The sequence below is a fragment of the Bombina bombina genome, chromosome 5, assembly GCF_027579735.1.
Source record: "Bombina bombina isolate aBomBom1 chromosome 5, aBomBom1.pri, whole genome shotgun sequence".
Taxonomy (NCBI): domain Eukaryota; kingdom Metazoa; phylum Chordata; class Amphibia; order Anura; family Bombinatoridae; genus Bombina; species Bombina bombina.
The window spans coordinates 179551879-179579607 of NC_069503.1; the positions used below are offsets into that span (position 1 = coordinate 179551879).

The 27729-nt window shown below is 39.3% G+C and overlaps 1 protein-coding gene across 3 annotated transcripts in view; it reads right to left on the reverse strand.

Annotated features, from left to right (window-relative positions):
• KMT2C (lysine methyltransferase 2C) overlaps nt 1-27729 on the reverse strand; it is a 418185-nt gene that overhangs the window by 132496 nt on the left and 257960 nt on the right. For all 3 annotated transcript variants that reach the window (XM_053713806.1, XM_053713804.1, XM_053713805.1), the window contains 7 exons: nt 26208-26355; nt 19897-20075; nt 11769-11911; nt 8461-8710; nt 8195-8334; nt 7801-7905; nt 5695-6814 (listed from right to left, as the gene is read on the reverse strand). In XM_053713806.1, coding sequence (XP_053569781.1) covers nt 5695-6814; nt 7801-7905; nt 8195-8334; nt 8461-8710; nt 11769-11911; nt 19897-20075; nt 26208-26355 — 2085 coding nt within the window. The remainder of the gene's footprint in view (nt 1-5694; nt 6815-7800; nt 7906-8194; nt 8335-8460; nt 8711-11768; nt 11912-19896; nt 20076-26207; nt 26356-27729) is intronic.

The window sequence follows — 27729 nt, forward strand, 5'->3', positions numbered from 1 at the left end:
GAGATGTCCAAAAAGAACAATACTTTCCATGAAAGTAATGAATGTCCAGAGCAAGCATATGCTCAAAATAGAAGAACCTGAAAAACCTTCAGAACCCAATTAAGACTCCAAGGAGGAGAAATTGGCTTAATGACAGGTTTGATACGAATCAAAACCTGAAAAAAGTGATAAATATCAGGAAGTAACACTGCCATATCCTGATAAAAAATCAGAAAAGGATATTCACAAAAAAGAGCAGATAGCTCAAAAATTCTTCTAGCAGAAGAAATAACCAAAAGGAACAATACTTTTCCAAGAAAGTAATTTAATGTTCAGAAAATGCATAGTTTCAAACGGAGGAGCCTGTAAAGCCCTCAGCACCAAATTGAGACCCCAAAGAGGAGAGATTGAATTAATGACAGGTGTGATATGGACCAAAGCCTGCACAACACAATGAATATCAGGATGATTAGCAATCTTTTCTGTAATAAAAAGAACAGAAAGAGTAGAGATTTCTCCTTAAAGAACTGAAGACAAAACCTTATCCAAACCAACCTGAAAAAATAATAAAATTCTATGAATTTTAAAAGAATGCCAAGAAAAGTAGGTCTTCCAGACTCAATATAAATCTTTCTAGAGACAGTTTTATGAGCCTGAAACATAGTATTAATCAATGAGTCAGAAAAACCTCTATGACTAAAAACCAAGCGTTCAATCTCCATCCCTTCAAATTTAATGATTTGAGATCCTGATAGAAAAAAATGGCCTTGAGAAAGAAAAGGTCTGGTTTAAACGGAGGTGTCCAACGTTGGCAACTGGCCATCCGAATGAGATTCGTATACCAAAACCTGAGAGGCCATACTGGAACTACCAGCATAACAAACAAATACTCCATAAGAATTTTGGAAGAAGAACTAGAGGCGGAAAGAAATAGGCAAAAAGATAATTCCAAAGAAATGTCAATGCATACACTACTTCCGCCTGAAGATTCCCGGACCTTAATTGGCCCCTGGGAAGTTCTTTATTCAGATGAGATGAAAAACATATCTGGGTAAGAGAGACCATTCTCCCGGAGGAAAAGCTGGATTAACAGAGATAATCCGCTTCCCAAATATCTATACCTGGGAAAAAAACCACAGAATTTAGATAGGAGCTGGATTTAGCCCAAGCTAATATCCAAGACACTTCTGTCACAACCTAAGGACTGATAGTCCTACTCTGATGATTGACATACACCATAGTAGTGATATTGTTTGAAAAACATTAAACGTCTCTTCTTCAAAAAGAAACTAACTGAAAAATTCTGAGAAAACACGGAGTTCTAAAATATCAAATGGTAATCTCGCCTCCTGAGATTTCCAAACCCCTTGTGCTGACAGAGATCCTCAGACAGCCTCCCAACAAAAAAGACTCGCATCTGTAGAGATCATGGTCCAGGTTGAAAGAAACAAAGAGACCTGTAGAACTAAATGATGGTGATCTTAACCATCAAATCAAGAGATAAATATTAGGATTCGAAGATTTAAAATGTGAAATCCTAGAATCCCTGCACCATAATTCAGCATAAAAGACTGGAAAGGTTCTTTCTATTGAAAATGAGCAAAGGGAATTAAATCCAATGCTGTGGCCATAAGACCTAAAACTTCTATGCATATAGAGCAACCGAAGGAAATAATAGAGACTAAAGGTACCGACAAACGGAACACAATAAAATTGTCCCTTGTCTGATAGAGACAAAGACAGTGACACAAACTATCTGGAAACCTAAAAAAGGGGACCCTTGTGTGAGGAATCAAGAGCTTTTGAAAAAAAGATCCTCTAACTATGTCCTGAAGAGCAAGTGAATCATATGAGATTCCGCATCCTCAGAAAATAATCTGAATGAAAACAGAAAAATGAAAATATGCATTTATTGTATCTAATGAAAACAAATAATGCTATCACTGACCAAAAAAAGGCAGAATAGTTTGAATAAAACTCCAAAACCCATTTCCTAAAAATGGAACTGGAAGAAATACCCCAGAAGATTCCAGGTCTGAGCAGCGCTTGAACCCCATGGGTGCCCAGCCATGCTTCAACAGTACCCAAAATATATAGGACCCAAACACACTTAAAGAGAGTGTTAGCCTTACTGGAATAAAATCAAAGAAATTTGGACTGAATAGAACCAAATAAATTTCAAAGGAGTCTTAACCTGCCCCTTGCCAGCCAAGCTGGAATACGGCACGTACATCGCAATATTAGGGAGCTGATTTCGAACCCCAATTATAAACATGTTACTTGGGAAAGAACTCAGGAATTCGTTCCTTAATAAGAACAACCAAACTAGTATAAGCTTAAAGTTTTAGTCTTAGAACTCAATCTTGAAGCCCAGAGTAACAGTTAAAGGGACATAATACTCATATGCTAAATCACTTGAAACTGATGCAGTATAACTGTAAAAAGCTGACAGGAAAATATCACCTGAGCATCTCTATGTAAAAAAGGAAGATATTTTACCTCACAATTTCCTCAGCTCAGTAGAGTTAGTTCTGTGTAAAAAGTTATACTCAGCTGCTCCCAGCTGCAGGTAAAAAAATTAAAAAAATGAAGAAATGAACAGCAGCCAATCAGCATCAGCAGTGCTGAGGTCATGAACTCTTACTGTGATCTCATGAGATTTGACTTAACTCTCATAAGATTTCATAGTAAGCTTCCTTTACCTGATTGGTGAAATAATATGAGAGTGCACAATGCTAGTCCCTTCGGATGTCCCGGGACAAACATACTAAAATGCTGCTTAGAAATCCTTTACAATGGGAGGTGGCTACTGAGGAACTTTTGAGGTAAAATATCATTCTTTTTTACATAGAGATGTTCAGGTGATATTTTCTAGACAGCTTTTTACAGCTATGCTGCATCACTTTCAAGTGTTTAAACATTTGGGTATTATGGCCCTTTAAGAATTGAATCCAATTATAAAACAAATAATTGATTATCTTAGAACAAAAGAAATATGGATTTTTTTTTTAAAAAAAAATCACAAAATTCCTCTAGCTAAAATAGCTAAAGACATAGATTAACCCTCATTTGCGAAAATATTCAATAAAATGAAGACACAAATGAAATTATTAGCATGATAGTCCAGTTAAAGGAACAGTCAATACAGTGGACTTGCATAATCAATAAATGCAAAACAACAAGACAAATGCAACAGCACCTAGTCTAGTAAATGTTGTCCCTTAAGAATGCTAAAATAAATCATAATCTGATACTTGATCTTAAAGTAAACAGAACAAAAATGAAGCAATTGCAACATCCAAATAAATCACAGGAGCAAGAAAAGTACCTGAAACTAAATAATTTTCCATAAATAAGATACAACCATCTAAAGGAAAATAAATACTATTTTGCTATAGAAACAATAGCATAATTAGTAGGAGTAGAGATAGCCCCAATAAATTGGAGAACCCTCCAAATTGAATTTAACTGCTGGCAAAGAATATAGTTTAAAACCTTTGAAGAATGAATAAAAGAAAATTCTCAGCCTATTCCATTCCCTAGTATGAGGAATTGGAAAGAAAACTTCTGAAAACACAGAAGAATAAATAAGCAGAAATAGTGTCAGCTAGTCTTAAAGAACTAGTTACCTTAATATCCAAAATAATCAACACCTTTTCAACAAAGAACAAATGTACTTTAATAAAAAAATAATAAAAAAGTAGATTTGTTAGTGTCAATATCTGATGAAGAAAATTCTGAAAGAGAAAAAACATCATCAGAGAAGGATAAAACAGTATGTTGTTGGTCATTTGAAACTTCAATAATTAAAAAAGAAGTGAAAAAGACCTAAAATTTTTTATTAGAAGGCACGAAGTCAGACAAAGCCTTTAAAATAGAATCAGAAAAATATTTCTTATAAATCTTCTAAATATTTCTTGTACATAAGATGTAAGAATGGCAATAAAGCATAAATACTAATGGATTCTGCATGTAAAAGTATATCATAATAACTTATTACAAACCATAGCTAAAGATAAACATTTATAACATTTAAAATAAATGAACTTAGCTTTGGTAGAACTGAACTCAGTTAAGCGTTTTTCCAGAAGTAGCTTTTGATCCAGGGTCAATCAGACATCTTGCAATATGTAATAGAAAAAACAACATATAAAGCAAAATTGATCAAATTCCTTAAATGACAGTTTCAGGAATGGGAAAAAAATGCCAATGAACAAGCTTCTAGCAACCAGAAGCAATAAACAATGAGACTTAAATAATGTGGAGACAAAAATGACGCCCATATTTTTTAGCGCCAAAAAAGACGCCCACACTATTTGGCGCCTAAATGCTTTGGCGCCAAAAATGACGCCACATCCGGTAACGCCGACATCTTTGGTGCAAAAAAAGTCAAAAAAATGACACACATACAAACAACTTCCGGTGACAAGTATGACGCCGGAAATGACTAAGAATTTTTTTGCGCCAAAAAAGTCCGCGCCAAGAATGACGCAATAAAATGAAGCATTTTCAGCCCCCGCGAGCCTAACAGCCCACAGGAAAAAAAGTCAAATTTTAAAGGTAAGAAAAATTTAATATTCAAATGCATTATCCCAAATAATGAAACTGACTGTCTGAAATAAGGAATATTGAACATCCTGAATCAAGGCAAATAAATGTTTAAACACATATATTTAGAACTTTATATAAAAGTGCCCAACCATAGCTTAGAGTGTCACAGAAAATAAGACTTACTTACCCCAGGAAACTCATCTACATATAGTAGAAAGCCAAACCAGTACTGAAACGAGAATCAGTAGAGGTAATGGTATATATAAGAGTATATCGTCGATCTGAAAAGGGAGGTAAGAGATGAATCTCTACGACCGATAACAGAGAACCTATGAAATAGACCCCGTAGAAGGAGATCATTGAATTCAAATAGGCAATACTCTCTTCACATCCCTCTGACATTCACTGCACGCTGAGAGGAAAACCGGGCTTCAGCCAGCTGTGGAGCGTATATCAACGAAGAATCTAGCACAAACTTACTTCACCACCTCCACGGGAGGCAAAGTTTGTAAAACTGAATTGTGGGTGTGGTGAGGGGTGTATTTATAGGCATTTTAAGGTTTGGGAAACTTTGCCCCTCCTGGTAGGAATGTATATTCCATACGTCACTAGCTCATGGGCTCTTGCTAATTACATGAAAGAAATATATATATATATGTGTGTGTGTGTGTGTGTATGTGTATACATATATATATATATATATATATACATACACACACACACACAAACACGTTGGCATTTCTATTTGTATATACAGTATGTATTTACAGACATATATAAATACATATGTACACACATGTATACTTTATGAACGCATAAGCCAAACCTTTTACTTTGAATTCTTAATATGAGCACGAATCTCTTAGTGCAAAAAAAAAATACATCTAGCGGTTTTAACGATGGAACGCAAGAGAGCAAACTACCAATCCAATTGTAATCTAGCCCTATCTATGATGGATTCACACTTTACAATTGCAAGCCTTCATGTTGTCAGAATTAACTAATGTCAGTTTAAAGGTATACCTATCTATATCTATCTACATACAATTTGTGAAAAAGCTTTCTTTTATCTAGCACAGATTAAAACAAATAAAAATGCAAATTATAAATTGCAAATTAACCATATTTTCAACCACAGAAAAAAGAGTAACTATGCTTGCTGACCTTTTGGTGTAGAGTCAGTAAGAATCACATCTTCATGCCCATGTTCAATGACTCTGATAACAAATAATGGAAAGCCATCCTTTTCTTCAATAGAACAGAGGTATCGACATCGCTTATTGGCATATCGCATACTCCAATAATATCTGCTGGCCTCATAACCAACTGGAAAGAGAGCTGTCACAGAATGGAATTCCTGCATTTGTTGTGGCAGAAGTTGACCAATAGCATGAAAGATTAGGCTACCAACTCTGAAAGTGTGGTCGCGTTCCCCACGTTGGACAATACTTGCAATCTGTCGCACTTCATCACGCTGTACATAAACTCTTCGAAAGACGGCAAAATAAGTAAGTTCTTGCTCATGAACTCCCTTTGGCTTGTGCATGGGGCAAAGCATAGTTTTGTCTTTGAAGAACATGCATTGTGCTTTTATTGCACAGGTAAAGTGATAAATATTGGTGCATCTTAACCTGTGGCAACCGCTGGTGGCTCCCATTTTATGACAGAACACACATTTCATCTGCAAACCTCGCCTTAACGCTAGTTCAACATTAATTAAGGCACCAGCTTGCGTCTCATAGACCTCAGTAGACCAAAGAGCACAGTTTAAATGGACCCAAAGATCAAGATCAAGGTTGAGAAGTCTTGCAGGTCCATCTGTTAGCCCATCCCCTTCTTCATGACAAAAACAACATTTTCTAAAGTCTTTGGGTAAAGGATCAGGCCTTAACGATGTTCCCAGTCTTCTCAAATATTCATCTATCTCAGCTTCACACTGAGGCTTGAAAGGCATCTTAGGAATAACAATCTGAATATTCCATTTTTTCCACTTCATTCCTTTCCATTTCTTGTTTGCAGGACGAGAATCATCCAGACTGCTGTGAACTGCTCTAGGCCGTGGCTTTAACTTCACAGTAACTTTTAGTTGATCTGGTTTTGCCTCAACTTTAGCATTTTCAAAAGCAGCAGTAGGAAAAGATAGAGGGGGTGAGGAAGGTGGTGAGCACTTCTCTTGTAACAAAGGAAGGCAATGAACATCAAGAGTAGAAGTGTTGGTGCTGTACTGATGGCATGATTTTGGTGGTGCCTCCTTTGAAGATGGAGTTGCTAAAGGATCTCGACACTAAAAAAGAAATAATTATTTAGTGCATATGGTAATGCATATATGCACAGCTACAGAATATTAAAGCCTAGTAGCAATTACTTACCTATCCTTTACAAACCTACTGCCACTGTCTTATAACATTGCTTTGCACCATATCTATGAACTGCATATTTGTATCAAACAATAAAACTTGTATCCCCAAAAATACTACACAGTCAATTGGAGGGGGAAGCCTATGAACATTCTATGGCCATGATTTTTCTGTTGTACTTACATGGTAAGTGACAGTGCCTTTGTTTGTCACATCAGCACTCATATGAGCAATATTTTCTAAATATATCAATTTTTTTTATATGGATCCACATTCCTCATCAATTCACCATTCCATAACACTAGAATGTTAAATGTTATACTTACATCATCCGATAAATATTTTTGCCACTTTGCACCATCTTAAAAGTTTTGTGGAAAATATGTAGCTATGCTTCTACCCTTGTCCAATCTCATTTAGAGTAAAAAAATTCAAAAACAAAAAAAAACCTGACCAAACATACAAAACCCCAACATGGACCGTTAATAGAAAGTACCATTAACTGAGTCCTGGGCTCTTCATCTCACACTTCTGTAGATAGCACTACTAAACGTTGGGCATAATGCAAGGGCTAATATAATATAATGATTTAACTATATTACATCTACTAATGGAATAGTGTTTTAATTATCTTTCATTTTTAAAGTTTATTTTTTCTAATTATCACTCTCTCAGTGAAAATCAAAAAATGTTTTGGGACTTCAAAAAGTATTTTACTTTCTTATAACAAATGTATTTAAGGGTGATCTCTTTTTTTGTTTTTCTTTCTAGAAGACACTTTTTTGCACACCACCAGAACCACATGTTCTATCATATTTAATTACACATTAGCATAAAGTATTTTGCATGGCTAAATATGGACTAGATTGACATGGAGAAATGTTATCAAAAGCAAACAACCAAATTATGCTACCTTGTTCTCCAAATGTTTTGTTTGTGCAGCAGAGTACAGCAAAAAACAGTTATTACTACAAAATACAAGGTCTTCATCCATCCTTTGAGGGCTCTGAAGGAATTCCTGAGGATATAAAATTATATTTAATTAGAAAACCTGCATCACCTTTGCTTTACAAATGCAAATCTCTTAAACAGGGAGTTTTAATTAAACTTAATTTTTATTAATCATTTAAACACCTAGTGCAAATCATCACTGATTAAAATAAGAAATATTTTAGTAATAGGCTAATTATATCATTCCATATGTAATGAATGAATTTGCATAACATATTTTGCAATGTGACTTTGCATAATTAAGTCAATAAAGAATCAAGAAAAAATTATGGATCAAATAATTTATTTGTGTATACCTGTTTAATAAAAGTTGTGTCCTTGAGAGATTTCCTAACGCCACTGCCTAGAATAACTACTTTACAGTGACAACACCAAGAGGGTCTCAGGACTGGAGAATCTGAAATGTTCTGGTTTTGTGGTTTGTATCCTGACATACCTGTGTGTGGATAAATAGATATCAAATTAACAAATCAAAATCTGAAACATTTATGTACAAACTATTTGTCATGATTTCTTTATTTTCGCTCAATAAAAAAGCCACAAACACACAATAAGGACTTACCATTATTACTTGGCATAAATGACAAGTTGTGTGGTCTAATCCCATAGGGGCCAATTAACCTTGCTGGAGGCATAGATCCTGCTCTAGGGCGATGACGTAACACTTGTGGTCTATATTCCATGCCAGGGTTTATTCTGTGCCCATTCATTAATATCATTGAGCCAGTGTCTGGAGCACTGCTCACCTCATAGCTGTTGGGAATTCTGACTTGCAAAAGATCTGCAAAGGCCGCAACCACACCACTGATATTCTACAGATTAGAAATACAATTTACATCAAAAGTAGTTATTTAGAAAAAAATAAAAATAATAATTTATTTGTGTGTGATTGGGTCATGGTTAGGTTAAGTACAGTAAAAGTGATTATTTGTCAGAAGAAAGATTTAATTGAAGTGGTAGGAGGTCATCAAGCTTACACAAATGAATGTATTAAAAAAATGCAGTAAACATCCTTTGCATGCAGCACATATGTAAAACCCTTAATTTCATTCTCAAATCTCAATCATGTCCCCTAAACAGCCATGCACCCCAAATCCCCCAATGCAATTAACCCCTTTGTTTGCAATAGCAGTGAGGATACTGCTAGTTATGATTTAGCTATACCTGTTTCGCAATAACTAACGGATATCAGGCTACTTAATAAAACCTATGTACTGTGAACCTATAAGAATATGATTGGCCCGGCCTAAGATCACAGTGCACTTTTGAGGCGTCGATAGATGCCGGTAGCCATTTATAGACTTATATTTATATGATACAATCATATTCTTATCATGGTCTAATGTCTAAAAAAAAAAATGAGTAACTCATGATAGTTAGGTAAAATTAATAGGGTTAAAGACAAGTCCAAAAAGTTTTTAACTTCAGATGCGACCTCACAGTTTGGCAGCTAACTCCGCCCCCAGCATGCAGCATTACATAACAATTCATTATGGTATTTATTATTTTTAAAAGCGTATGATCATTTCAATATTTTTCGAGAGGGCACAGCATTCCATTTTGGTGGGCATTGCCCCCCAATGCCCCCCATTGGAGCCGACCCTGTGACACACACAGCTGCAGTGTCTGAACATACATATTTGTCACTCACAGTATAAATGTTTTGGCTTTCCCCATCTATTTATATACTCACATTATGCAGCACAATTTAAATAAAATGCTCTATAAGCACTGTGTTTATGTTTTTAACGCCCCCCGCCCGCAGTTTTACTCTTCAAACTGCCCACAAGTTTTATGCTCTAAGCAAAGCCGTTTGCAGTACACGGCTTCAGGCACTATTGTCATTGTAAATCATTACAATCTCCGGGAAGGTGAGGCTCTCAGACACGCTACGCTGCATATACTCGGTGCAGAAGATTTCTGCTTCTCATGACCGCTTCTGCTCATGTAAAGAACTTGTACCAGCTTAGTGATTGGTTAGTAATGATCGTTTGTTTTATTTAGCAGTGTAATCTGCTCCTGTCACACCCTAACTGATCACATACCTGGTACAAGTTCTTTACATAAGCAGAAGCGGTCATGAGAAGCAGAAATCTTCTGCACCGAATATATGCAGCGTGTCTGAGAGCTTCCCCCTCCCGGAGCTTGTAATGATTTACAATGACAATAGTGCCTGAAGCCATGTACTGCAAACGCTTTGCTTAGAGCATAAAACTTGTGGGTAGTTTGAAGAGTAAAACTGTGGGGGGCGCTAAAAACAAACACAGTGCTTATAGAGCATTTTATTTAAATTGTGCTGCATAATGTGTGTATATAAATGGATGGGGAAAGCTAATACATTTATACTATGAGTGACATATGTATGTTCAGACACTGCAGCTCACACAGATGTGATTCTCTAACAATGTGTGTGTCATGTGACTGCATCACGAGCATGTGAGTACTGTGCCCCTGAAACGTACGTTACAATATGGCAGGTTACATAGTAGAATCAAGCACTGGATAAATGATGTACTTCAAAACAATATTCTTCAACAGTTTGGGGTAAGAGGAACAGATGAAATAGACAGCAGTGATTATTTTATTTTTTATTAGTAAGAAAAAGTAGGTTTTAGCAATTTTCATCAGGTGTTAAATGTCCCTTTAATGCAAGCACTTCATCTTTTCACTTCCAGCAATAACAGCGTATTTAAGGGACATGAAACCCCAAATATTTATTTCATGATTCAGACCATACAATTTTAAACAACTTTCCAATTTACTTCTATTATCAACATGTCTTTGTTCTCCTGGTATCATTTGTTGAAAAGCATGCATAGGTAGACTAAGGAACTGGGAGATAGTTGCCGATTGGTAGCTACACATATATACCTCTAATAATTGGCTTATCTATGTGTTTATGTAGCTACCAATAGTGCATTGCTGCTTCTTCAAAAAGGATACCAAGAAAATGGAGCAAATAATAAAAGAAATACATTTGAAAGTTGTTCAAACTTGAATGACCTATATGTATGATGAATGACAAAAATGGGTTGCATGTCCCTTTAAGTTCTCTTGCTAAAAGTCTTCAGACTGCTGTGTCCCAGTTAGTAAACCTATGTTTTGCTTTTATTTATCGAAAACCCAGTACATCATCCCAAAAATTAGCCGTCTTACAAATATTACCACTCAAAAAAATTGGAACTTGCAAAATATAAATCAATAAGTTCTGCATACAAAACCCTTACATTAGATTAGAAGAGTGCAAATCAAACATTGTATCCTTACACTCAAAATCTTAGCAAGTCACATTGAGGTCTGTATACTCATTGTCTTACAGTAAATTGATATAATTACATAAAGTCTCTGATGTGTCACAAGCGCTAGAATTTATAATTGGAACAAATAATATGCAATTTCAGTCATGAAGTATAAAAAACTTCATATGCTTAAAGCTCCTTTATTTGTTGGAAGCTTTCGCCGCACTGAGCTGCTCAGGTGATGTGCGGGCTACCCGGCTTGGCACCAGTTGGAACACACGGCTATTTGCTAAGAGGTGGGAATGTCACCACTCAGCAAAATAGCATTCTGCCGTGGACTACCTGAGCAGCTCAGTGCAGTGAACGCTTCCAACAAATAAAGGAGCCTTTTATACTTCATGACCGAAATTCTCCTTTATTTGTTCCATTTGCAAATCCTAGTGTTTCACAAACGATAGGATTTACAATCACTTTAAGATGAAAATTGCAAAAAACAGGTTTGTGAGCAAGTGTTTTTTTAAACTTCTATAGACAAAAAACTATGCATCATGGCTCTATTTGATAACTTGAATAACATGTGAATTATACTGCATAGAAACACCAGCTGTGACATTATTACAGGAAATGTTACCTCAGCTGCTGTGGGGTGCAGAGTGATTGCTACAGATATCAAACCAGACTTAGGGCCATTGGGTGCCTGTACAAACTGTGATCCAAAGAACAATGTCCGAGATACAGGCTCTGTCTTCAATCCGCATTCTCTAGCCTCAGAGCCTGAAAGAAAAAAATGTTTTCATTCACCTGACATTTTACAGAATTCTCAAATCAAGGTATCCCACACAAAACGTGTGTCATAAAATTTGGGACAAACAAAACTTTGTTCCTTTTATCTCCAAATAGTTACTAGCTGTGAGATGTCAGGAATACCAGGTTAAGTGAAAAGCCCTGTGGCAGACGTTAGCAGATATAAATACGTACAAAAAAACATAGGAAGATAAGGGTATATGTAGATGTGAGTATGAATCAGTGCTGCTCGTTTCTAGGAGATTTCTACCTTATTCATGTTGCGCAAACCTATATTCTCACCAGTGAAAATTCATGTGTTATAAGAATATGATTCACAACATTTTAAAATAAACACGGTCATGCAAGAATCTATGAACTTTGTGGAAGGATACAAACCTTAACCCCTTCACACCCTTAGAACGTTCCATGTGCACTGGGCTTTAACACCCTTAGGACAGCATAGAGCATCCTAGCCTTTTGGCTGTACTTAAAGGGACATTAAACCCAAATATTTTCTTTCATGATTCAGATAGAGGATACGATTTTTAAAAAGTTTCCAATTTACTTCTATTATCATTTTTTTTATTCTCATGTTATTCTTTGTTGAAGAGATACCTAGGTAGGTAGCGTGCACATGCCTGAAGCACTACACAACAGGAAACAGTGCTGCCATCTAGTGCCTCTGCTAATGTATAACATTGTTGCAAAACTGCTGCTATATAGTGCTGCAGACACGTGCACACTCTTGAGCTTACATTTCTGCTTTTCCACAAAGGATAACAAGAAAACTAAGACAATTTGATAATAGAAGTAAATTATAAAGTTGTTTAAAATATTATGTTCTATCTAAATCATGAAAGAAAAAACATAATTTATGCTTACCTGATAAATTTATTTCTCTTGTAGTGTATCCAGTCCACGGATCATCCATTACTTATGGGATATTAACTCCTCCCCAACAGGAAGTGCAAGAGGATTCACCCAGCAGAGCTGCTATATAGCTCCTCCCCTAACTGCCATTACCAGTCATTCGACCGAAAACATGCAGAGAAAGGAAAACCATAGGGTGCAGTGGTGACTGTAGTTTAATGGAAAAATTACCTGCCTTAAAGTGACAGGGCGGGCCGTGGACTGGATACACTACAAGAGAAATAAATTTATCAGGTAAGCATAAATTATGTTTTCTCTTGTTAAGTGTATCCAGTCCACGGATCATCCATTACTTATGGGATACCAATACCAAAGCTAAAGTACACGGATGACGGGAGGGACAGGCAGGCTCTTTATACGGAAGGAACCACTGCCTGAAGAACCTTTCTCCCAAAAACAGCCTCCGAAGAAGCAAAAGTGTCAAATTTGTAAAATTTGGAAAAAGTATGAAGAGAAGACCAAGTTGCAGCCTTGCAAATCTGTTCAACAGAAGCCTCATTCTTAAAGGCCCAAGTGGAAGCCACAGCTCTAGTAGAATGTGCTGTAATTCTTTCAGGAGGCTGCTGTCCAGCAGTCTCATAGGCTAACCGTATTATGCTACGAAGCCAAAAGGAGAGAGAGGTAGCCAAAGCTTTTTGACCTCTCCTCTGACCAGAATAAACGACAAACAGGGAAGACGTTTGTCGAAAATCCTTAGTTGCCTGTAGATAAAATTTCAGGGCACGGACTACATCTAGATTGTGTAGCAGACGTTCCTTTTTCGAAGAAGGATTAGGACACAAAGATGGAACCACAATCTCTTGATTGATATTCCTGTTAGTGACCACCTTAGGTAGGAACCCAGGTTTAGTACGCAGAACTACCTTGTCTGAATGAAAAATCAGATAAGGAGAATCACAATGTAAGGCAGATAACTCAGAGACTCTTCGAGCCGAGGAAATCGCCATTAAAAACAGAACTTTCCAAGATAACAACTTAATATCAATGGAATGAAGGGGTTCAAACGGAACCCCCTGTAAAACATTAAGAACTAAGTTCAAACTCCATGGTGGAGCAACAGTTTTAAACACAGGCTTGATCCTAGCTAAAGCCTGACAAAAAGCTTGAACGTCCGGAACTTCTGACAGACGTTTTTTGTAAAAGAATGGACAGAGCTGAAATCTGTCCCTTTAAGGAACTAGCGGTTAAACCCTTTTCTAAACCTTCTTGTAGAAAAGACAATATCCTCGGAATCCTAACCTTACTCCATGAGTAACTCTTGGATTCGCACCAATATAAGTATTTGCGCCATATCTTATGGTAAATCTTTCTGGTAACAGGCTTCCTAGCCTGTATTAAGGTATCAATAACTGACTCAGAAAAACCATGTTTTGATAAAATCAAGCGTTCAATTTCCAAGCAGTCAGCTTCAGAGAAATTAGATTTTGATGTTTGAAGGGACCCTGGATCAGAAGGTCCTGTTTCAGAGGTAGCGACCAAGGTGGACAGGATGACATGTCCACTAGATCTGCATACCAAGTCCTGCGTGGCCATGCAGGCGCTATTAGAATCACTGATGCTCTCTCCTGTTTGATTCTGGCAATCAATCGAGGAAGCATCGGGAAGGGTGGAAACACATAAGCCATCCCGAAGGTCCAAGGTGCTGTCAAAGCATCTATCAGAACCGCTCCCGGATCCCTGGATCTGGACCCGTAACGAGGAAGCTTGGCGTTCTGTCGAGACGCCATGAGATCTATCTCTGGTTTGCCCCAACGTCGAAGTATTTGGGCAAAGACCTCCGGATGAAGTTCCCACTCCCCCGAATGAAAAGTCTGACGACTTAAGAAATCCGCCTCCCAATTCTCCACTCCCGGGATGTGGATTGCTGACAGGTGGCAAGAGTGAGACTCTGCCCAGCGAATTATCTTTGATACTTCCATCATTGCTAGGGAGCTTCTTGTCCCTCCCTGATGGTTGATGTAAGCTACAGTCGTGATGTTGTCCGACTGAAACCTGATGAACCCCCGAGTTGTTAACTGGGGCCAAGCCAGAAGGGCATTGAGAACTGCTCTCAATTCCAGAATGTTTATTGGTAGGAGACTCTCCTCCTGATTCCATTGTCCCTGAGCATTCAGAGAATTCCAGACAGCGCCCCAACCTAGTAGGCTGGCGTCTGTTGTTACAATTGTCCAGTCCGGCCTGCTGAATGGCATCCCCCTGGACAGATGTGGCCGAGAAAGCCACCATAGAAGAGAATTTCTGGTCTCTTGATCCAGATTCAGAGTAGGGGACAAGTCTGAGTAATCCCCATTCCACTGACTTAGCATGCACAATTGCAGCGGTCTGAGATGTAGGCGTGCAAAGGGTACTATGTCCATTGCTGCTACCATTAAGCCGATCACCTCCATGCATTGAGCTACTGACGGGTATTGAATGGAATGAAGGACACGGCATGCATTTTGAAGCTTTGTTAACCTGTCTTCTGTCAGGTAAATCTTCATTTCTACAGAATCTATAAGAGTCCCCAAGAAGGGAACTCTTGTGAGTGGAAAGAGAGAACTCTTCTTTTCGTTCACCTTCCATCCATGCGACCTTAGAAATGCCAGTACTAACTCTGTATGAGACTTGGCAGTTTGAAAGCTTGAAGCTTGTATCAGAATGTCGTCTAGGTACGGAGCTACCGCAATTCCTCGCGGTCTTAGTACCGCCAGAAGAGCACCCAGAACCTTTGTGAAGATTCTCGGAGCCGTAGCCAATCCGAATGGAAGAGCTACAAACTGGTAATGCCTGTCTAGAAAGGCAAACCTTAGATACCGGTAATGATCTTTGTGAATCGGTATGTGAAGGTAAGCATCCTTTAAATCCACTGTGGTCATGTACTGACCCTTTTGGATCATGGGTAAAATTGTCCGAATAGTCTCCATTTTGAACGATGGAACTCTTAGGAATTTGTTTAGGATCTTTAAATCCAGGATTGGCCTGAAAGTTCCCTCTTTTTTGGGAACCACAAACAGATTTGAGTAAAACCCTTGTCCCTGTTCCGACCGTGGAACTGGATGGATTACTCCCATTAATAAAAGCTCTTGTACGCCTCTTTCTTTATTTGGTTTGTTGACAACCTTGACAGATGAAATCTCTCTCTTGGGGGAGAGTATTTGAAGTCCAGAAGGTATCCCTGAGATATTATCTCTAGCGCCCAGGGATCCTGGACATCTCTTGCCCAAGCCTGGGCGAAGAGAGAAAGTCTGCCTCCCACTAGATCCGTTCCCGGATCGGGGGCCAGCTTGCCCTTGTTCCAGGACTGGTTAGGTCTCCAGCCTTGTCTGTAGCGAGCAACAGATCCTTCTTGTTTTGGAGCAGAGGAAGTTGATGCTGCTCCTGCTTTGAAATTCCGAAAGGAACGAAAATTAGATTGTCTAGCCTTAGGTTTGGCTCTGTCTTGAGGCAGGGCATGGCCTTTACCTCCTGTAATGTCAGCGATAATTTCTTTCAAACCGGGCCCGAATAAGGTCTGCCCTTTGAAAGGTATATTAAGAAATTTAGACTTAGAAGTAACGTCAGCTGACCAGGATTTTAGCCACAGTGCTCTGCGCGCCTGAATGGCGAATCCGGAATTCTTAGCCGTAAGCTTAGTTAAATGTACTACGGCATCTGAAATAAATGAGTTAGCTAACTTAAGAGCTTTAAGCCTGTGTGTAATCTCATCTAATGGAGCTGATTCAAGTGTCCCTTCCAGAGACTCAAACCAAAATGCTGCTGCAGCCGTGACAGGCGCAATGCATGCAAGGGGTTGCAATATAAAACCTTGTTGAACAAACATTTTCTTAAGGTAACCCTCTAACTTTTTATCCATTGGATCTGAAAAGGCACAGCTATCCTCCACCGGGATAGTGGTACGCTTAGCTAAAGTAGAAACTGCTCCCTCCACCTTAGGGATCGTTTGCCATAAGTCCCGTGTGGTGGTGTCTATTGGAAACATCTTTCTAAATATCGGAGGGGGTGAGAACGGCACACCGGGTCTATCCCACTCCTTAGTAACAATTTCAGTAAGTCTCTTAGGTATAGGAAAAACGTCAGTACTCGACGGTACCGCAAAATATTTATCCAACCTACACATTTTTTCTGGTATTGCAACTGTGTTACAATCATTCAGAGCCGCTAACACCTCCCCTAGTAATACACGGAGGTTTTCCAGCTTAAATTTAAAATTTGAAATATCTGAATCCAATCTGTTTGGATCAGAACCGTCAGCCGCAGAATGAAGCTCTCCGTCCTCATGTTCTGCAAGTTGTGACGCAGTATCTGACATGGCCCTAACATTATCAGCGCACTCTGTTCTCACCCCAGAGTGATCACGCTTACCTCTTAGTTCTGGTAATTTAGCCAAAACTTCAGTCATAACAGTAGCCATATCCTGTAATGTGATTTGTAATGGCCGCCCAGATGTACTCGGCGCCACAATATCACGCCCCCCCCCGAGCGGGAGATGCAGGTACTGACACGTGAGGCGAGTTAGTCGGCATAACTCTCCCCTCGTTGTTTGGTGAAATGTGTTCAATTTGTACAGATTGACTTTTATTTAAAGTAGCATCAATACAGTTAGTACATAAATTTCTATTGGGCTCCACTTTGGCATTAGCACATATAGCACAGATGTCTTCCTCTGAATCAGACATGTTTAACACACTAGCAAATAAACTAGCAACTTGGAAATACTTTTCAAGTAATTTACTATAATATGAAAACGTACTGTGCCTATAAGAAGCACAGAAAGAGTTATGACAGTTGAAAGTAAATAAACTGAAAGGTTATAGCATCAAATCTTTGTAAAAAACACAATTTTAGCAAAGGCTTGTTCCCATTAGCGAAGGATAACTAACCCTGATAGCAGAAAAAAAAGTTACAGAAATAAACGTTTTTTATCACAGTCAACTACAATCTCACAGCTCTGCTGTGAATGATTACCTCCCTCAAAACAAGTTTTGAAGACCCCTGAGTTCTGTAGAGATGAACCGGATCATGCAGGAAATACAATGAGCTTCTGACTGAATTTTTTGACCTCCCCCTCACACACAACAGTGAGAGAGATCTGTAAACTGTCATAAATTAAATAAAACAACTGCCAAGTGGAAAAAATAATGCCCAAAACATTTTATTCACCCAGTACCTCAGAAAATGAAACGATTTTACATGCCAGCAAAAAACGTTTAACATAAATTAAGTGTTATTAAAGAGCCTGTTGCCAGTCCCTGCAAATTAGGCTAAAGTCTTATGCACACAGTATAATTCCAGTGAAGTGCCATTCCCCAGAATACTGAAGTGTAAAATATACATACATGACAGCCTGATACCAGTTGCTGCTACTGCATTTAAGGCTGAGTTTACATTATATCGGTATGGCAGAATTTTCTCATCAATTCCATTGTCAGAAAATAATAAGCTGCTACATACCTCTTTGCAGATTAATCTGCCCGCTGTCCCCTGATCTGAAGTTTACCTCTCCTCAGATGGCTGAGAAACAGCAATATGATCTTAACTACGCCGGCTAAAATCATAGTAAAAACTCAGGTAGATTCTTCTTCAAATTCTACCAGAGAAGGAATAACACACTCCGGTGCTATTATAAAATAACAAACTTTTGATTGAAGGTATAAAACTAAATATAATCACCATAGTCCTCTCACACATCCTATCTAGTCGTTGGGTGCAAGAGAATGACTGGTAATGGCAGTTAGGGGAGGAGCTATATAGCAGCTCTGCTGGGTGAATCCTCTTGCACTTCCTGTTGGGGAGGAGTTAATATCCCATAAGTAATGGATGATCCGTGGACTGGATACACTTAACAAGAGAAAATTTGGGTTTTATGTCCCTTTAAGCCAAAGGCACTTTCTGAATGGGATTGCGGGCTGGAGGGCGTGCCTAGCGTCATAGGCACTCCCCCCAGACACGCTCCCATTATTGAAATCATGTGATTGTGTGATTTCACTTTTTAACTTATTTGTTTACATTTAGACAAATAAGTCAGGGTGGGAAGGGGTTAAAGTACACTATTTACAAAAAAGTCTTAGATCATGGGCCAGGGCTCAACAAACCCAGGCACCAGGAAGCCACTGGTGGTTTAAAATGAGGTTTGGTTTAGGGCCCCCACTTCTTCCCAACAGCTGCACCTACAATTTAGCCAGGTGCAGCTGGATACTTTCTAGCCCACACAGCTGGGGAATACACATCCAACTTTGGCCCAGCTCATTATCTAATACCTCTTGCAAAGCCTCTTTACCAATGGCACGGAATAGAGGAGGAGCTCGTTAATGTCACTTGATTTCTCATGCAAGTGCAATGCTGGTTGGAACTGTCAGTAACATTGTGGACATATTGGAGGTCAAGCATCTGGGAGCGTGCAAGCAGTCCTGCTCACACTTTATGGCAGTGATTCAATGGATGCTGATTGCTGTTAGTTTTACCTGGTTACTTATGAAATTAAATAAAAAATAAAATAAATATATATATATCTATATACATACATACCCTATATTTTTTAATCTTGATCTAATTTATTGTCTGGCTCCTAGACTTTTACCTCAGCTGCTGTGAGGTGCAGAGTAATTGCTACAGATATCAGACCAGACTTACATTTCAACTCATAACAATGTAATTTTATGATAAAGGACATACAACTGATATATATATATATTCCTACTATGTAAAGTTAAACAGTGCCACAATAGCAATGCATAAATATAATTCCTTGCTAAATGTAACAGTGCAAAGCCTGTGGATGCACATCATTGGCAAGAAAGCCAGTACTACAATAGGACTTATGTACACTAAAACTAAAGACCATATAGTCTTATTTCAAATATAAAATGTTTTTCTATTACTATCAAATAGCTTTATGTTCTACCAGCAACTGCCTATGCTGCAAGATTTTTTAAAATGAATTAACTACACTATTTGATGTATACATTCACATTTTAGCTTTAAAAAAATGGCTTCATGTCCAAACTTGTCTTATTTGTCGATTTATCAAAACAAATGTATTGGTAATATCTGCTTGCTCTTTGTACCTTTTCCTGTGCTGCTAGGGAGGATAGGAATGATGGGGGAAGGTGCAGGGTCTGGTGGTTCTTCCTTCACTAGAGACAAATCCGGATATCTGCTAATTTCTACACCAACCACGCTCTCAGGAGATGAAGAGGGCACAAAGCTGTCAGGACTGTCCCTGGAATCACAGTGATCCTGTGCCCTGACAATAGAATCAAACAGTTTATTGGCAAGTATATTATAAAATATGTTTCACACAAATAAAACCAAGCTATAAATAATTTGTACCCTACATTATTGTTGTATATACAACTGTGAAAATGTACAGAAAAACAGAATTTATGTTTACCTGATAAATTACTTTCTCCAACGGTGTGTCCGGTCCACGGCGTCATCCTTACTTGTGGGATATTCTCTTCCCCAACAGGAAATGGCAAAGAGCCCAGCAAAGCTGGTCACATGATCCCTCCTAGGCTCCGCCTACCCCAGTCATTCGACCGACGTTAAGGAGGAATATTTGCATAGGAGAAACCATATGGTACCGTGGTGACTGTAGTTAAAGAAAATAAATTATCAGACCTGATTAAAAAACCAGGGCGGGCCGTGGACCGGACACACCGTTGGAGAAAGTAATTTATCAGGTAAACATAAATTCTGTTTTCTCCAACATAGGTGTGTCCGGTCCACGGCGTCATCCTTACTTGTGGGAACCAATACCAAAGCTTTAGGACACGGATGAAGGGAGGGAGCAAATCAGGTCACCTAAATGGAAGGCACCACGGCTTGCAAAACCTTTCTCCCAAAAATAGCCTCAGAAGAAGCAAAAGTATCAAACTTGTAAAATTTGGTAAAAGTGTGCAGTGAAGACCAAGTCGCTGCCCTACATATCTGATCAACAGAAGCCTCGTTCTTGAAGGCCCATGTGGAAGCCACAGCCCTAGTGGAATGAGCTGTGATTCTTTCGGGAGGCTGCCGTCCGGCAGTCTCGTAAGCCAATCTGATGATGCTTTTAATCCAAAAAGAGAGAGAGGTAGAAGTTGCTTTTTGACCTCTCCTTTTACCAGAATAAACAACAAACAAGGAAGATGTTTGTCTAAAATCCTTTGTAGCATCTAAATAGAATTTTAGAGCGCGAACAACATCCAAATTGTGCAACAAACGTTCCTTCTTTGAAACTGGTTTCGGACACAGAGAAGGTACGATAATCTCCTGGTTAATGTTTTTGTTAGAAACAACTTTTGGAAGAAAACCAGGTTTAGTACGTAAAACCACCTTATCTGCATGGAACACCAGATAAGGAGGAGAACACTGCAGAGCAGATAATTCTGAAACTCTTCTAGCAGAAGAAATTGCAACTAAAAACAAAACTTTCCAAGATAATAACTTAATATCAACGGAATGCAAGGGTTCAAACGGAACCCCCTGAAGAACTGAAAGAACTAAATTGAGACTCCAAGGAGGAGTCAAAGGTTTGTAAACAGGCTTAATTCTAACCAGAGCCTGAACAAAGGCTTGAACATCTGGCACAGCAGCCAGTTTTTTGTGAAGTAACACCGACAAGGCAGAAATCTGTCCCTTCAGGGAACTTGCAGATAATCCTTTTTCCAATCCTTCTTGAAGGAAGGATAGAATCCTAGGAATCTTAACCTTGTCCCAAGAGAATCCTTTAGATTCACACCAACAGATATATTTTTTCCAAATTTTGTGGTAAATCTTTCTAGATACAGGCTTTCTGGCCTGAACAAGAGTATCAATAACAGAATCTGAGAACCCTCGCTTCGATAAAATCAAGCGTTCAATCTCCAAGCAGTCAGCTGGAGTGAAACCAGATTCGGATGTTCGAACAGACCCTGAACAAGAAGGTCTCGTCTCAAAGGTAGCTTCCAAGGTGGAGCCGATGACATATTCACCAGATCTGCATACCAAGTCCTGCGTGGCCACGCAGGAGCTATCAAGATCACCGACGCCCTCTCCTGATTGATCCTGGCTACCAGCCTGGGGATGAGAGGAAACGGCGGGAACACATAAGCTAGCTTGAAGGTCCAAGGTGCTACTAGTGCATCCACTAGAGCCGCCTTGGGATCCCTGGATCTGGACCCGTAGCAAGGAACTTTGAAGTTCTGACGAGAGGCCATCAGATCCATGTCTGGAATGCCCCACAGCTGAGTGACTTGGGCAAAGATTTCCGGATGGAGTTCCCACTCCCCCGGATGCAATGTCTGACGACTCAGAAAATCCGCTTCCCAATTTTCCACTCCTGGGATGTGGATAGCAGACAGGTGGCAGGAGTGAGACTCCGCCCATAGAATGATTTTGGTCACTTCTTCCATCGCTAGGGAACTCCTTGTTCCCCCCTGATGGTTGATGTACGCAACAGTTGTCATGTTGTCTGATTGAAACCGTATGAACTTGGCCCTCGCTAGCTGAGGCCAAGCCTTGAGAGCATTGAATATCGCTCTCAGTTCCAGAATATTTATCGGTAGAAGAGATTCTTCCCGAGACCAAAGACCCTGAGCTTTCAGGGATCCCCAGACCGTGCCCCAGCCCATCAGACTGGCGTCGGTCGTGACAATGACCCACTCTGGTCTGCGGAATGTCATCCCTTGTGACAGGTTGTCCAGGGACAGCCACCAACGGAGTGAGTCCCTGGTCCTCTGATTTACTTGTATCTTCGGAGACAAGTCTGTATAGTCCCCATTCCACTGACTGAGCATGCACAGTTGTAATGGTCTTAGATGAATGCGCGCAAAAGGAACTATGTCCATTGCCGCTACCATCAACCCGATCACTTCCATGCACTGAGCTATGGAAGGAAGAGGAACGGAATGAAGTATCCGACAAGAGTCTAGAAGCTTTGTTTTTCTGGCCTCTGTCAGAAAAATCCTCATTTCTAAGGAGTCTATTATTGTTCCCAAGAAGGGAACCCTTGTTGACGGGGATAGAGAACTCTTTTCCACGTTCACTTTCCACCCGTGAGATCTGAGAAAGGCCAGGACAATGTCCGTGTGAGCCTTTGCTTGAGGAAGGGACGACGCTTGAATCAGAATGTCGTCCAAGTAAGGTACTACAGCAATGCCCCTTGGTCTTAGCACAGCTAGAAGGGACCCTAGTACCTTTGTGAAAATCCTTGGAGCAGTGGCTAATCCGAAAGGAAGCGCCACGAACTGGTAATGTTTGTCCAGGAATGCGAACCTTAGGAACCGATGATGTTCCTTGTGGATAGGAATATGTAGATACGCATCCTTTAAATCCACCGTGGTCATGAATTGACCTTCCTGGATGGAAGGAAGAATAGTTCGAATGGTTTCCATCTTGAACGATGGAACCTTGAGAAACTTGTTTAAGATCTTGAGATCTAAGATTGGTCTGAACGTTCCCTCTTTTTTGGGAACTATGAACAGATTGGAGTAGAACCCCATCCCTTGTTCTCTTAATGGAACAGGATGAATCACTCCCATTTTTAACAGGTCTTCTACACAATGTAAGAATGCCTGTCTTTTTATGTGGTCTGAAGACAACTGAGACCTGTGGAACCTCCCTCTTGGGGGAAGTCCCTTGAATTCCAGAAGATAACCTTGGTAGACTATTTCTAGCGCCCAAGGATCCAGAACATCTCTTGCCCAAGCCTGAGCGAAGAGAGAGAGTCTGCCCCCCACCAGATCCGGTCCCGGATCGGGGGCCAACATTTCATGCTGTCTTGGTAGCAGTGGCAGGTTTCTTGGCCTGCTTTCCCTTGTTCCAGCCTTGCATTGGTCTCCAAGCTGGCTTGGCTTGAGAAGTATTACCCTCTTGCTTAGAGGACGTAGCACCTTGGGCTGGTCCGTTTCTACGAAAGGGACGAAAATTAGGTTTATTTTTTGCCTTGAAAGGCCGATCCTGAGGAAGGGCGTGGCCCTTACCCCCAGTGATATCAGAGATAATCTCTTTCAAGTCAGGGCCAAACAGCGTTTTCCCCTTGAAAGGAATGTTAAGTAGCTTGTTCTTGGAAGACGCATCAGCCGACCAAGATTTCAACCAAAGCGCTCTGCGCGCCACAATAGCAAACCCAGAATTCTTAGCCGCTAACCTAGCCAATTGCAAAGTGGCGTCTAGGGTGAAAGAATTAGCCAATTTGAGAGCATTGATTCTGTCCATAATCTCCTCCAAAGGAGGAGAATCACTATCGACCGCTCTTATCAGATCATCGAACCAGAAACATGCGGCTGTAGCGACAGGGACAATGCATGAAATTGGTTGTAGAAGGTAACCTTGCTGAACAAACATCTTTTTAAGCAAACCTTCTAATTTTTTATCCATAGGATCTTTGAAAGCACAACTATCCTCTATGGGTATAGTGGTGCGTTTGTTTAAAGTGGAAACCGCTCCCTCGACCTTGGGGACTGTCTGCCATAAGTCCTTTCTGGGGTCGACCATAGGAAACAATTTTTTAAATATGGGGGGAGGGACGAAAGGAATACCGGGCCTTTCCCATTCTTTATTAACAATGTCCGCCACCCGCTTTGGTATAGGAAAAGCTTCTGGGAGCCCCGGCACCTCTAGGAACTTGTCCATTTTACAAGGTTTCTCTGGGATGACCAACTTGTCACAATCATCCAGAGTGGATAATACCTCCTTAAGCAGAATGCGGAGATGTTCCAACTTAAATTTAAATGCAATCACATCAGGTTCAGCCTGTTGAGAAATGTTCCCTGAATCAGTAATTTCTCCCTCAGACAAAACCTCCCTGGCCCCATCATACTGGGTTAGGGGCCCTTCAGAAATATTATTATCAGCGTCGTCATGCTCTTCAGTATCTAAAACAGAGCAGCCGCGCTTACGCTGATAAGTGTTCATTTTGGCTAAAATGTTTTTGACAGAATTATCCATTACAGCCGTTAATTGTTGCATAGTAAGGAGTATTGGCGCGCTAGATGTACTAGGGGCCTCCTGAGTGGGCAAGACTCGTGTAGACGAAGGAGGGAATGATGCAGTACCATGCTTACTCCCCTCACTTGAGGAATCATCTTGGGCATCATTATCATTATCACATAAATCACATTTATTTAAATGAATAGGAATTCTGGCTTCCCCACATTCAGAACACAGTCTATCTGGTAGTTCAGACATGTTAAACAGGCATAAACTTGATAACAAAGTACAAAAAACGTTTTGAAATAAAACCGTTACTGTCACTTTAAATTTTAAACTGAACACACTTTATTACTGCAATTGCGAAAAAACATGAAGGAATTGTTCAAAATTCACCAAATTTTCACCACAGTGTCTTAAAGCCTTAAAAGTATTGCACACCAAATTTGGAAGCTTTAACCCTTAAAATAACGGAACCGGAGCCGTTTTTAACTTTAACCCCTTTACAGTCCCTGGTATCTGCTTTGCTGAGACCCAACCAAGCCCAAAGGGGAATACGATACCAAATGACGCCTTCAGAAAGTCTTTTCTAAGTATCAGAGCTCCTCTCACATGCGACTGCATGCCATGCCTCTCAAAAACAAGTGCGCCACACCGGCGCGAAAATGAGGCTCTGCTTATGCTTTGGGAAAGCCCCTAAAGAATAAGGTGTCTAAAACAGTGCCTGCCGATATTATTATATCAAAATACCCAGATAAAATGATTCCTCAAGGCTAAATCTGTGTTAATAATGAATCGATTTAGCCCAGAAAAAGTCTACAGTTTTAATAAGCCCTTGTGAAGCCCTTATTTACGATCGTAATAAACATGGCTTACCGGATCCCATAGGGAAAATGACAGCTTCCAGCATTACATCGTCTTGTTAGAATGTGTCATACCTCAAGCAGCAAGAGACTGCACACTGTTCCCCCAACTGAAGTTAATTGCTCTCAACAGTCCTGTGTGGAACAGCCATGGATTTTAGTGACGGTTGCTAAAATCATTTTCCTCATACAAACAGAAATCTTCATCTCTTGTCTGTTTCTGAGTAAATAGTACATACCAGCACTATTTCAAAATAACAAACTCTTGATTGAATAATAAAAACTACAGTTAAACACTAAAAAACTCTAAGCCATCTCCGTGGAGATGTTGCCTGTACAACGGCAAAGAGAATGACTGGGGTAGGCGGAGCCTAGGAGGGATCATGTGACCAGCTTTGCTGGGCTCTTTGCCATTTCCTGTTGGGGAAGAGAATATCCCACAAGTAAGGATGACGCCGTGGACCGGACACACCTATGTTGGAGAAATATACTATTCCTGCATATTGTAGCTATATTGTACCAATAAATAAAATGCATATTGTAATAAGCTTGAGACATTCTGAGCATAAATTAAGCTTAAAGTATGTCATTATTTAGCCAAATGGTTATCATGCCACCTTTACCTTAACTCCTCCTGATTATTGTGAGGTGGGGTAGGCAGGGAAGCAGGAACATCAACCGTTTTAGGACCCTGAGTCATGGCTCTTGTAATAAAATCATCCTGTGACCTGAAAGGCAGCTGAAACGGTTTGGGTCCGAGAGCTTTGGTAACTGGAATAAATTAGAATAAAAATATATTATTAGGATACCGATACACATGATAAACTAAGAACAAATCCTTCAGTATTAGGTATTGACACAACGGTGTAAAAGATAAATGAGAACAGAAAACATGGTGACCACATACAGTATATACATGGAAGTGTGTAAACATAAATGCTTGGAGTGGGCCGTGCTGCACACACACACACAAAAGTATTTTATCATATTTAAATAATGCTTTTTAAAAATCATGGTATATATTCTTGAAATCATCATATAATTATAATGCAATGTTCTATATCTACACAAAGGTATGTATACATATGCACTTATCTTGATCTCCAAATATTATATCAGTGAATATAGATATAAAAAGCAAATGAAGAAGAAAAAAAAAAAAGTGAGGGCCACTGCTATACATTATAGTAATTAGCAGCTAACTAGTTTTAGATCTGTAAGTAGCTTCTTAAAGGGGCATGAAGCTCACAATTTTTCTTTTATGATTTAGGTAGAACGTACAATTTTAAACAACTTTCCAGTTTACTTCTTTTATCAAATGTGCTTCATTCTCTTAGTATAATTTTTTGAGGAGCAGCAATGCACTTCTGGTTTCTAACTGAACACATGGGTGAGCCAATGACAATCAGTATATATATGCAGCTACCAATCAGCAGCTAGAACCTAGGTACTTTGTTGCTCCTGAGCTTTCCTAGATAAACCTTTCAGCAAAAAATAATGAGAAGGAAGCAAATGAAATAATAGAAGTAAATTGGAAAGTTATTTAAAATGGTATGCTCTGACTAAATCATGGATGTCTAATTATGACTTTACTGTCCCTTTAAATGGACACTAATAAAATGTTCTAAATGAAAGAGCTGCATTTAACACATTGTTTTTGTGTTCTGCCTGATAATATTTTAAGTAAGAATCTTTTTTTTTTTTTATTCAAAGTGAAACAAATTTGCATCAGTTGCAAAACTCCCACAATGGTTACTTGCTGATAAGGACAACTGCTACAGCTCTATTGGTGGAGAGGGACACACCTCTACAAGCCTAACAATAAAAAGTTTGTTCTTTTTAGGACATAAAAAAACATTTTTTTTTTATATTTTAAGATGCCCTGTTTGCACAAAACAACGAACACATTTTATCGGCTCTGTAAAAACCTGGTAGAAGCATTTCTATGCAGAATGTAAGAAGAAGCAGTGAAATTAACAGCTACTGTACTTATAATTAATTCAAGACATTTTCCGCAACTCACTGTTTAAAGAGACTTCTGACTTTACGTTTAGAAAGGCATAGTGTACGTCTCTCACCAGGTGGTATATATACACTATTATTAACTAGCACATAATCTGGGAACAAACTTTGTCTATCAGTTAA